A 12,278-nucleotide genomic window follows, 5' to 3' on the forward strand; every position below is an offset into this window, starting at 1 on the left:
CAGAAATGGTCAGCCGGGTACTGTACTTCCTTGCACACACTTTTTTACTATTTATCGTGCCATGAATATTGTTTTCTTGGGGAAATAATCCGGGAGAAGGACGGACATATTTTATTGTTTCCAAGGTAAAAGCTTTTTGTCCGAAATCTCGGAGACTTCTTTCTAACTGTTTTGCAATTTTGTATATATTTACTCCAAGCCAACTTAATTGCTTCCGTAGGTTTAGCTACATTTTGATTCAATTTAATCCAATCAAAAACATAAACTATTATGGATTATGTATGTGCGATTGTGCTTCGCTCATGGGCCAGAACTCGGATCTTCAAAAGCAAACGAACTATGGTAAGGAATAACTCTAATAATGGATCTTTATAGTTTGTCTTTAAGAAAAGCAGAGCTTGGGAATTTTGCACGGTGTTCTTTAATCACTACTTTAACATTGGACATTTTCTTAAAGTCTACAAAAAGTTACCATACTACCGATTTATTTAAGCGTGGCATTGATTCATTTTACAGTAGAAATTATAGATCAATTTCTTCAATGCTTTTTATACCCCTCCGATGAAGGATAACGTTTGCAACTCCCAAAAGGAAGATTTGGAAAATCCAAAAAAAAAATATATATCTTGATCAACATCAAATTCTTACTAAACTTATTAAAGCGTGTCCGCCCGCCCGTCTGGTTGTGTAAGGGCAGCGGTAAAAATTCTCTTGGTCACAATAAGGAAGGTGTCTGCATCAAACTTGACAGACATGTGAAGGTCGGTATTGAAATTAGGCCAAATAGGTTAGAGGACACGCTCACAGTAGAAGACTTCCTTTTTTCAAAAATAGAAAAAATTTTGGTTGTTGCTCGTTACCTATAAATCACAGTAGACACAACGAGAAAAATTCGCATGGAAATGGAAAAACCAGCCACGCTTGCTCAATGTTATAGAATATTAAAATATCTGTCTTCTATGAAAAGGCTTCCACCGTCCGGAAAGAAGCTTCAGGGACCCTATTAAATCTACATATAATCGATCAGTATCAAATGCGAACCATTCTGCGTCTGTTTCTCAAACCGTCCGTCTACCTAATGATTGCTTTGGACTTGCGGACTTATGATCGCAAAAATAGATATATCTCCTTAAAGCACACGATATAAATTTCGACTTTTATTGAGAAAAATAACAAAAATCAGCCACGCCCAACCAACATTACAGAATATAGATAAAAATTTATTTTTTTTTTTATTTTTTTTGCATTATTTTTTTTTTTAAATAACTGTAATGGATATGAAAGCTTCAATCGCAGCTGAATATAATTTTCCTACCTGTTTTTTTTGTAATAGCAGTCCCTATTAGACTGAATAGCCTTTAGGTATACTTTGCGAATATTTCAATAAAATTAAAGCGCTAAAAGTAACTTAAAGAATTTTATTCTCCTAAAAGTATACCGAATCTTTAATATGGAATGCATTCAATTTCTATTATCTTAATTGATTTGCAGGTAAGTGTAAACATATAGAGCCACGTTTTTTGAATATGCAACTAAAAGACTTTTAATGTGTTTATAGAGCGCATGCGTACACGGAATTAAAACATTCATATGACTACTTGGTAGTAATTACTATTAATAAAGAAATCTTTTTTACTTATCCCAACAATAGCGATGCTGAGTAATTATAAAAGTTTTATATATATATATATGTATTTTTTTTTTTGAAAAGCATAATTCTTGGTCCCTATGTATGGTCTTCTGTTGTAAGCATTTCTTCTTTACAAATTTATTTCTTTTATTTTGTATTTGTGCTCACTGCCCACTTCTTTGTTTACTTTACTTATTCTATTCTTTTAGCTGACGAATATGGACGTCTATGGTTATTTCTATTTTAGTAATTGTTCTAAGTAGTGCTTTGTAGTGGTGTAAATCCTAGAATTGTTGACACAATTCTTTCGTTACTGTCAACGTTCTTGCTTAGCTACTTTTACTTTAAAATAGCGATTGTTGCAGTTTTTTATATACATACATATACATATGCATTTAATGCTTTACTTTACTTACTCGTGTTTTTATGCCATTACTTTCTTCTGCACAAACCACCATTCTTTCGCGTACTCCTGGGCCGCACAAACGACTGCAAGGACTCCATTCATCGGCAATCCATCTAAAAAGTTATACGAAAGAATAAACATATGTGGGATATAATTAATAAGTTAATGCATTAGACCCTTTAGAAATCTGCAATTTATCCTTCAATTTATTATAATTTATCTACTTAATATTAACTTGTCCTTATACTCTACGCGAATTGTGGTACATATGTACACTAAGTTGGTGCGGATGTATGTAACACTCCTAAGGGTTTAAGATAGATCAACTTTTTACTATACCAATCGATTCAGAATCACATGCTGATTTCAAATTAAACTTGTCTGTCCGTCCTTCTGTCGTGATAATGGGTCTTCAATCTGTAGGCAGCAATATTTTTGAGTTATTTTGATGCAATTTCGTACATCGACGTGTTTGTGTGCTTACGTACAACACCCAGGAGGACTTGAGATAGGCACTCCTAAGCTTGTCTGTCCGATTTTGCCGTCTTGTATTCCTGTCTTCAATTTGTAGCTGGCAATTTTTGAAATTACGTACACTGACCTAATGACGAGTGCTATTGAAAATGATTCAGAATTCAACTAGTTTTCATGGAATGCCTCATTTTGAAAAGAAGTTATATGAATAAATGTAGGTAGGTATTTAATGGTGCGCCTTGTCTCTCTATGGTTGTTCTCTTGTTTTTATATCAAATGAATTTGTAATTATTCCAAAAATCCTTAGCATTCAACTGCTGTTATTGTAATTTTCATTCATTTTTCTACTTTTCAACTTTAACTCTGGAAAATATTTCAGTTTCAGACCAAACCATTAAATTACATTTCTGTGGTTTTTTAAATCAAGCCATTAAGTGCGCTTGGTTGTGAGTGTGAAAGCGACAAAAGCCTTTAAACCAGACACTGTCGAGCTGTCAGAGACTTATTCAGATATGCATACATATGCTTATGCATATACCATACCAGAGATGAACACATCCACGAGGAACAACCACAAGATGTTGCATGTTCAAGATTTTACGGTAAAATAAAATTGTGAGAAAGCAGACAACACTTACCGTGGCGGGCAGGTATGTGTATTACATAATTCTACTGTTGGCTCCGGACGATTAGCTGCATTGCATAGAGCATCTTCTACATCGGTACCAGTGACACGATTACGACACATAACCCGAGACATCTTATAACCTAATGGAGCAACAAACAAATATGAGCAAATAACAATTTATATATCTGTGTGTGTGTGTGTGTGTGTGTGCTTGTATGTTTGTGTGCTTCTGTGTGCCTGTGCGACTGTGTGCCTGTGTCTATCTAGATTTTCGAGGGGGAGAAATCAAAATGTTACAAACACAGTTTTCAATGCGATAACAATAAAATTAATGAAATAAACCGGCAGACATGACATGAATGAATGAAAAGATAAAGAAATTTAAATACATATTTAAGAAAAAAAATTAAAGTTTACTTATTTACATAGCTATACAATTGTAGAACGGATTTTACGAATATTTCATTCTTTCGTGCATTCATTACTCAACGACTTAGACGACGCGGCATCATCTGCATAATTGCGATTCATCAAATATATTATGGAAAGTTTTCGATTCTGTGAAAGGCTTGTCTTCTTCTAGTTCACCTCTTTTGAAAATTTTGCATCAATTATTTGATTCACGCGTAACACATAAAATGAAATCTTTTACTAATCTACAGATTCAGAAATAATTGGAATCATTAGAATATAGAAATAAATTTCTTATTATCGATCGTTATAATGAAAACGAATAAAGGGATTGTCTTCTCAGTAAAGAAACTCCCTTGAAAGTCAATTTTCTTTGTTTTTGGCAAAATTTTGAAAAATATGTAAAAAATATAAAAAAACAAAACTTTTACCTTAGCTATTTTAGTGCAAAGAGTTGTTCTTACTGCTGTAATGCATTCATCGCATCCTATCAAAGGAATATTTGCTATAACCTCTTGTCTAGCCATATAGCAGTAATTTAGTTGCCTATATATATATGTCTACGTGTACGTCTACAAAAAAAGGTTGTAGAGCGTAGAGACACAAATATTTAACACACGTATGCGTTTTGTATTATCTTACGTCCGTAAGCATTTAACATAACGTTCAGAACGTTCGGAGTTTTGTATAAAGAAAGGTTAACAAAAGCCTCTACAATGTCTGTTAGTTGACTCTTTTAACCTGTGTACAGGCATTCTTTTTTTATGCTCATCACCGAAGGATGAGGAGTATATTCATTTTGTCAAAACGTTTTGCAATGCCTAGAAAGGAACTTGAGAGACGCCACAAACTATATACATTCTTGATCGGCAACAAATTTTGAATTGATTTAAGCATATCCGTGTCTAATGTCTGTTGCAAATATTCTTCTGGTCGCATAAATTAAGCTATCGACGTCATGTTTGTTGAAAACATTGAAAGGTTCTTGTATGAAAGTTGGTATTGAAAATGGCCCAAATGGATCGAAGGAAACGCCTGTGGCACCATGTAAACTAAGAACACCTCTATGTTTCATAACGCACGGAAACAATCCTCAAAAACGGCATAAAGTATGCAAATTCTTGACCAGTTTCATATTTGAAATACATCTACATATGCCCGTCCGTCCGTGCGTCCAACTACGTAGTATCTGCGGTAAAGATTCTCTCGTTAGCGAAAATTAAGATATCGGCAAATTTGCAAATGAATATAGAAATGACGCAAACTTTTTCAAGGACCCGCCTGAAACGTCCACATACCTAGGCGACAAAAACTTTTAATTTGAAAACCGGAAAAAATCAGCCGCGTCCATTCCATCTTAGATAGTATGAGAATTTAGTTCTTTTGTTTGTCTTTTTCAGGATAACGATGACGGGTATAAAAGATTCGATGACGATCGAATATAATTTTCTTACTTGCATTTTTTATTTTCTTTTTGTGTTTTGTTTTAATCCGTACGGGTGTGTTTGAGTTTGAGTCTAGTTTGAATTTTGTCAAGTTTGTTGCCATTAATGTTAAAAGTTGTTGTGTTATTAATATAAGCCTTCGGCAAATCGATGCTTAAACGCCAAGTAATCCTTAGAAATGAAAGATTCACATATACACGTATCATACAACTGTGTATTATTACACCAGCAAACGATTATTTATATGCTTTCCTTATTTACGACAACAACTCCGGGCGAGTCGTCGTCTTCTTATGTAGAATGCCATAGAGCGCTCTATTCCTTAACTTTAACTGAATGTAACCCTAACAGTTATTCGCTTTTCTTTCCTTTGTTTCACGCTTTATGGTAGATTCGTCGTTTCTCTATGTAATGTATATGCACAATATATGTACAATATAAGCATTTATTTATTGTATGTATTCATATGTTTTTTAGTATATATAACTGTATATGTTCGCTCCATATGTACAGTTGCGTGCATCTGATTAGAAACAATGGAAAAAATTTTTAATTATATTTTATTGAAAAATTTAGAACAAAGCGATTGTTTATAGTAGTTTTAAAAACTCCTAAAACTTGCTAGCAACATACGGACAGAAATTGCGCAAAATTTAAAAAATTTATTTGCCAAAACAATGGAGTGAAAGTAACAACTTTTCGTATAAATCACATCGAACTTCTGCTAGTAAAATATACTCCATCGCTGCATTCTTATGCTGATTGGTACCTTCAACTTCTTTCTGTTGTGCTTTCTTGGCAATCACAACTTCGGGAACCGATAAAGTTCATACTTAACCTGGTGGTCGTAGAGATACATTAAGTCAGGTCGTAAGAGATACATTAAGCTATTGATGATTTATATGATAATTTTCTAACACAACAGTGTCTTGATAACGCTACTGCACACATCATTACTCAATAAGTTCGCAGGGTGGCATGCGGATGTGGAGTGACAATCGGCGACTTCTTACATAGTAACAATCTCTAAATCAAATTAGCCAACCAATTTTTATGACATTCCCAGCATTGGTTTACAGGCGTTTTAGTGACGCTTTGTTTTTGTACAAGAATGGGAAAATCCGAATACGCTTTGTATTTGTATCCTGCATAAACCAATGGAAACATTTGAATTTTGCGTGTAGCACCACGCTAAAATAATTGTATATTGTAGACTAATTATCGTAAAATCATGAAACTTGGACATATATTCACTATTCGTCTCTATCTCATCCTATGGACTTATGGAGTTATGCGTTATATATATATATGTTATATGACTGCGTTCACGTAGTAAATCTGCAATATTTTACTGCCTTCTGCGCATGGGATTTTTGTTGAAATATAAAACTTTTGTTCAAACCACTATTTCCTGATAAATATTAGAGAGCAAGCAAAAGTATGACTAAAAAATACACTGACTGAATGTGTCCAAATTCGTTGTCGTGCGTCAATGTTGCTTGTCAGCTACCTTTTATACCTTTTTATGAAAGAAGGCAAATGTGGTGCTATCTTTTAAGCATATTTCCAGGTTGAGAGACGTTGAGCCCTAAAAAGAATGTGTAATCACTTGCATTGATTCAGGTCTCTCAAAAGCAAGCTTAATGAGTAGTAGCTTTATATTAAAATTGGACCATTGTGATGAAGCAAACAATTCATGTATGCTGGTATGATTGTTAAGCCTTGTAAAGATACGATTACCATAAGCAGAGTTATAGTTAGGAACAGGTATAATTTGTGATATCGGAGAAGACGTGAACAAGTTCAAAAATTTACTTCGTTTCGAAAAAATCTTACTAATGTTTCGTGAGAAAAGCTAATCTTTTCTATGAATTTTTTTTAAGGGAAAAAATATCAATTATGATAAAAAGGACCCATAATTTTACATATGTAAAGAAACAGATTTGCATTAATCAATAAGTTAATCTTGGTACGAGGTTTGGCTATATCAACCAAATGGGAGTTAATTTCCATAATAATAACCGTGAATACCATGTGCTGGAAAGTCTTACAAAAGCCTCGCAAAAAAATTGATTTTATTTATAAAGGGCCTCGGCACCATTGGTTTGAGTCGGCTCTTCACGCTTCATCTGAAGATTTTTGTTGAGATTGAGCAGGTGAATGGGATTCCAAAGTTTCTGGGCATTGTTTCCAAGTTAGGACATTAAGTTTATTTTCATACTGAATTTGTTAAGGCGAAACGGTTTTCAATAGTCTGCTACGTTTGTATGCCGATTGCCAAGCTTTATTTATATTCGTATAGCATTTTTTGCCTTACATAACCTACTTAGGTTGAGGCTCTCCGTTATCAAGGCAAACTGATGAGAATACTCAGTTATAGTTATAACATTTATCTGATTTTCTTATTCTTACCGGTATATATATTTCTCAGAAGCTGAAATCGTCTTTAAAGCCAAAAATAGAAAAACTTACACTTATCTCTCTACTGTAAAACTGGTGTTGCCACCTTGTTTCCCGCCTTGTGAAAAAATTCTTTGAGTTTATGGTGCAGATGTTTTATCCAAATTAGTAGCATGTAAAGGATTTACTTGTTTCCACTTTGGAAATTAGGGACCCATTCTGATCAACCAAGATTGATAACATTTTTTAAAAAACTAGTAAAGTCGTCACTTCACTTATTTAATATCATTACGAAAGTAAATATCAACGATCGAAAGAAAGTGTCGAACACTTTGCGTAAAGTTGGGTACAAAAAGAATTTTGATATTTTGGTACTAAAAAATTTAAAGGATCTTATTCCCATTTGCATATCCTTACCGAAAGGATCTAATTTTAAAGAGATCGATAAGGGAGGATGTGAAGTGGGTGACAAGCGACAATAATGTGCGAAGAAGATTATGGTGCAAGATGGATGAACTTGCACAAACAGAGGCAAAGAATTGTTCATAGGAACTGTAATGTTTTTTGTTCGGAACGTTGCTAAACAATTAACTTCTACTGTCAATAACTAATGCGATTAAAGCGCATAATTAAGGTAAAGAACCTCTAGGAGAACACTCAGTGTCGGGATTGGATGATCCAGCCGCTTGGTTTTATGCCTTATATTCTTTTTAAGTGTCCACGTTTTGCGCAACGTTCGTTACATATTTCAAGTTTAGTAAAAGTGTTTTGCATCTAATTAATTGCACGCGACTGTATGAACCGATATCTTCAGTCTTGGAACAAATCTATCTGCACATACAAAAGCTCATACCTAAATACATAAATAAATACATGCACTTATAGATATGTATATGCATACCTAGACATAAGTTTTTATTTGTTTTTATTTTTGTATCTCTAATGCTCTCTGTATATGTTATTTATTGAGTTCATTGAATTCTTTATTCGTACATAAATAAAACAACACGGCATGTGGGACTAAATATTTTATATGACTCGGATACAATAAGTAAATAACTGTTACGAATTCTAAAATTTAAAGTTGTGTGAAACAAAATTTCTATAAATGAATACAAGAAATTTTGTGGATTTTTAAAGTTTAGCAAAAATGTGAATTATTTTAGAAAACATCCCCATAACTAGTTAAAAAGCGGTGTATATCTTAATTAAGACTTAATATCATGGTTTTTATGTACTTCTTGCAAGCTTCAATAACTGGAATTTGCTATAGTCACCGTAATGGCAGAAAAATTACTTTGGAGTAACGTACATCGTAAAAGTTGTCTTGCTCAGGGTACTGACGTCGTTTCCGGTCTCGGCAATTGTTACAAAGCCAATCGAAGTGGACTAAAAGAGATCGATTAGTTCGATAGGAATTACTAAGCCATCAGAGGATTATGACCGAGAGATTATATATAATGCTCCTTATGTTTCAAATGAGCGGGAAAAGGAAAGCAACTGCTAGTCTCTCTATACATGAAAATGCCAGTTGTACGCTAGAAAATATTTTATTACTTATATACGTATCCGATCTATTTGACAATTTGTGAATACTACGCCAAAAAAGATGTCGCGCTTTTGAATCAAAGAGATTTCCGTGCATATTCTTGAGAAAAAGCTCCCGCTCAGAATTCATATCAAGAAAATTTGAGAAAATTTTGAAGTCAACCATAATTTCATTATTATTATGATTTTGTCAGATGAAGATTGCAATCAAATCCTTCTAAAACTTGATATTTTTAATTCACATTTGAAGAACTTTCAATTTACCAACTATTCCAGATATATTCTTAAGATCAGACGGGCTCAGGAATTTATTAAAGAATACATGTGTCGAGTTGCTAGCATTTTACGTAAATTTTTGTAACCTAAGGATGGATTTAAGGCAATCTTTGTTGTACTTCTAATTAAAAAAACTACGTATACACTATATATAGGCGGTTGTTTGTCGTTGCTTGAATTGTGATATGTAAAAGTCAATTGTTGACTGTAAACATAATGCAAAGTACAATTTGGCGTCGGCTAAAAGTTTCCGTAGAAAAAAATTTGTTAATGAGGAGAACTCTGTTCTGGATGCGATAACGTGTACACAAAAGGTTGTTTCGATTGATTTGAACAGTTTGAGAAAGGTAGCACAGTATATCGAAACAAGTAGAAACACTATAGTTCTGCCATTAAATATTCGATGCCATCCTACAATTAGGCATATGAAAACTTTTGAAAATAGGGTATTATATGGGAAAGGGGTCGAAAAGTGGTCCGATCCGAACTGTAGGCTGAACGCAAAAATACAAGAAGAAAGGACGGGCAGGCAAGCTTTAATCGGTTTAGAAAGTGATAATGAATCGATTGGTGTAATGAAAGGTGACTCGATCGAAAGTCCTTCCGAGTGAGCAAACGTCCGCCTAAATTTAGTACACCACAAGCGACGAATGCATTCAGGTCCTTCATTGAAGTTGAATATCAGGTCAAAGGAATCTGATTGTTTTCACTGTTGCGTGGAATTTTGTATCCTTTGAGGCAAATCTATCGGGTCTGAATATAATTCCTTACTGGTTTTTCCAAGAGACGGAGCCGAAGATGCTTTCTTTTCTGTGATGATATCTTAGATTGGATATTATGACAACAATAAACCGCTCCTCGAACATGGAATGGGACGTCGCTTAAAATTAGTTTTAATGGGAAGAAGTTAAGTGGTCCTTTTATGGATGCGCTCAAAAGACTGTTTGGTCTTTTAGTACGGTATTCATTTGTCAAAATTTCTTAAAAAAGCGGCTTTTTTTCATTAAAACATAAACGAAAAATTATTTCTACACATGCTAATGTTAAAATCTTCCCAAAGGGTATCGCAAATTTGCAGAAGTGATATCCAGTAAGTACTTGAAAATGGGCCACCAATGCTTTAGATAGTTTGCTCCTCTTTTTACTCACTCTTTGAAATTTCCACACCAAGTTTGGATTTTTTCACTGTCCGACAGATTCACGTAAATCGTAAGTTAGCACGCTTGAATGAAGGAACGACCGATGCTATTGATAAATATTTTTCATGATATACAAAATCACTTAGCTCATATTCTTTTCAATGACGAAATGTGGGACTGCGGAAAGTATAAACGTTATAGTCAATGAGAGGCACAAACCAAAGAAGAGAACCCGTTAGACCTTTATTTGAGAAAGTTATACTAAATATCTGGTTTAAAAAGGCCGCACAGTAAAACGGGGGCGTCCGTTTATTTACTATCTGGGAGAATTTTCTATGCTTATAAGCCATTCAAGAAAGGCGTTAATGTTCATTGGTTAGTTGATGCATTACCATAAGCAAATAATTCATTTTTGGTCGTCAAAATGCAATTTAAAAATTAAAGATAAAATTTTGAGTTTTCTATCTATTAACTTCTATGTTAATATTAATGTTGTTGTTGTAGCTGCTATGTTTATTTATTTAGAGAAGTATATTTGTATTTAATCGTTTATTTGTTCAGCTCTCTATTTATGAATGCGTTTATTTGTTTATTTTTCGGTTTATCGTTTTTATTGACGGCATATTGTACGCCATTTAAATGAAACTACAAAACAATCAGTATTAATATTGCTACACCCTACATCACTTTTTTGGTACAGGATCTATTAAGTTTGTGCGAACATATAAGACGTAGGAGTTAAGCTTATGATAGATCTATCTTTTATTATACCGATCGATCCAGAATCTAGCGATCTAAGCCTATCTATCCATCTGTCCAACTGATGTCTGTCCATGTATTTTTAAGTTTCACCTATAGGCCGCAATTTTTTACATAATATAATGAAATTTTTACACTTACGTGTTTTGGCCCAAGCACGAATGCTATTGTAAATGGTTCGCATCGCGCCACTTTTTCGACCATTCTCTATAAATGGTCGTTATAGGGAAAAGATTTGCATATTCTATAAATCTTCGAGACTGATGTGAAAAATTTTTCCAAACCCATTTTCATGCGACCACACCTAGGAAAACTGAATCATTATATGGTAATACTGTATAATTTTCATAACTTCAAGGAGAAAATTGGTACAGAACAGTTAATTGACAAAGAAATCAAAGAAACTGAATTTGGATCACGTAGATCAATTTTTTATACATCACCGCCTATAAGAATTCTTAGGGAATGTAAACACTTATATGTCAAAAATTGTTAATATTTTATAAAGAAAATTTATTTATGGTAGAAATTTGACATCACAATTAAATGAACCAAATTTGAACGAGGTAGGTTTATTTCTTGATCCCATTCCATATAAGATTTTTCATGATTAGTAAGTTCTTTAGAAAAAGATATAATTTTTAATATTTTATAGTGAAAATTGATCCATAGTAGCAAATTGTCTAAAAAAATCACATAGATTTATTTTTTAAACCCTAACACATGTAGTGGTTATCATGAAAAACAAACCCTTATATGGACATGAAATCTAATTTCTAATTATTTTTGAGGGAAACTGAAAAATAATAAAATTTTTAACAAGTAAAATAATTTTACAACATTTGGACCATGTGATGTTTTGACCACTCCCCCATAAGCGGACCTTGATGAAAAGTATACCAAGTTACCAAAACGAGGGAATAATGAATGTAGGCGAAGTGGTGTAAGGTATTTAATGATCGGTCTTGTCATCTTTACTTGTTTTTTCATTGCCTTGTCCAAATGAACGAAACAAAAATAAATAAATAAATACGTGACACTATGAAATTACCTTTATTGCATAATTATATGCTTAACCGCAACATTTATTTATTAGTGATTATTATATTCGTGTCGATAATAACGGAATTAAAAACAAAATTCAAAAAAGTGAAAAAGTGAT

General features: G+C 33.3%; 1 protein-coding gene across 4 annotated transcripts in view; it reads right to left on the reverse strand.

Moving 5' to 3' along the window:
• The window catches only part of LOC119633288 (protein madd-4), a 111,161-nt gene that overhangs the window by 45,998 nt on the left and 52,885 nt on the right, over positions 1–12,278 (reverse strand). For all 4 annotated transcript variants that reach the window (XM_038026771.1, XM_038026773.1, XM_038026772.1 and 1 more), the window contains 2 exons: positions 3,149–3,278; positions 2,047–2,149 (listed from right to left, as the gene is read on the reverse strand). In XM_038026771.1, coding sequence (XP_037882699.1) covers positions 2,047–2,149; positions 3,149–3,278 — 233 coding nt within the window. The remainder of the gene's footprint in view (positions 1–2,046; positions 2,150–3,148; positions 3,279–12,278) is intronic.

Source organism: Glossina fuscipes, unplaced genomic scaffold, assembly GCF_014805625.2.
Source record: "Glossina fuscipes isolate IAEA_lab_2018 unplaced genomic scaffold, Yale_Gfus_2 2, whole genome shotgun sequence".
Lineage (NCBI taxonomy): Eukaryota > Metazoa > Arthropoda > Insecta > Diptera > Glossinidae > Glossina > Glossina fuscipes.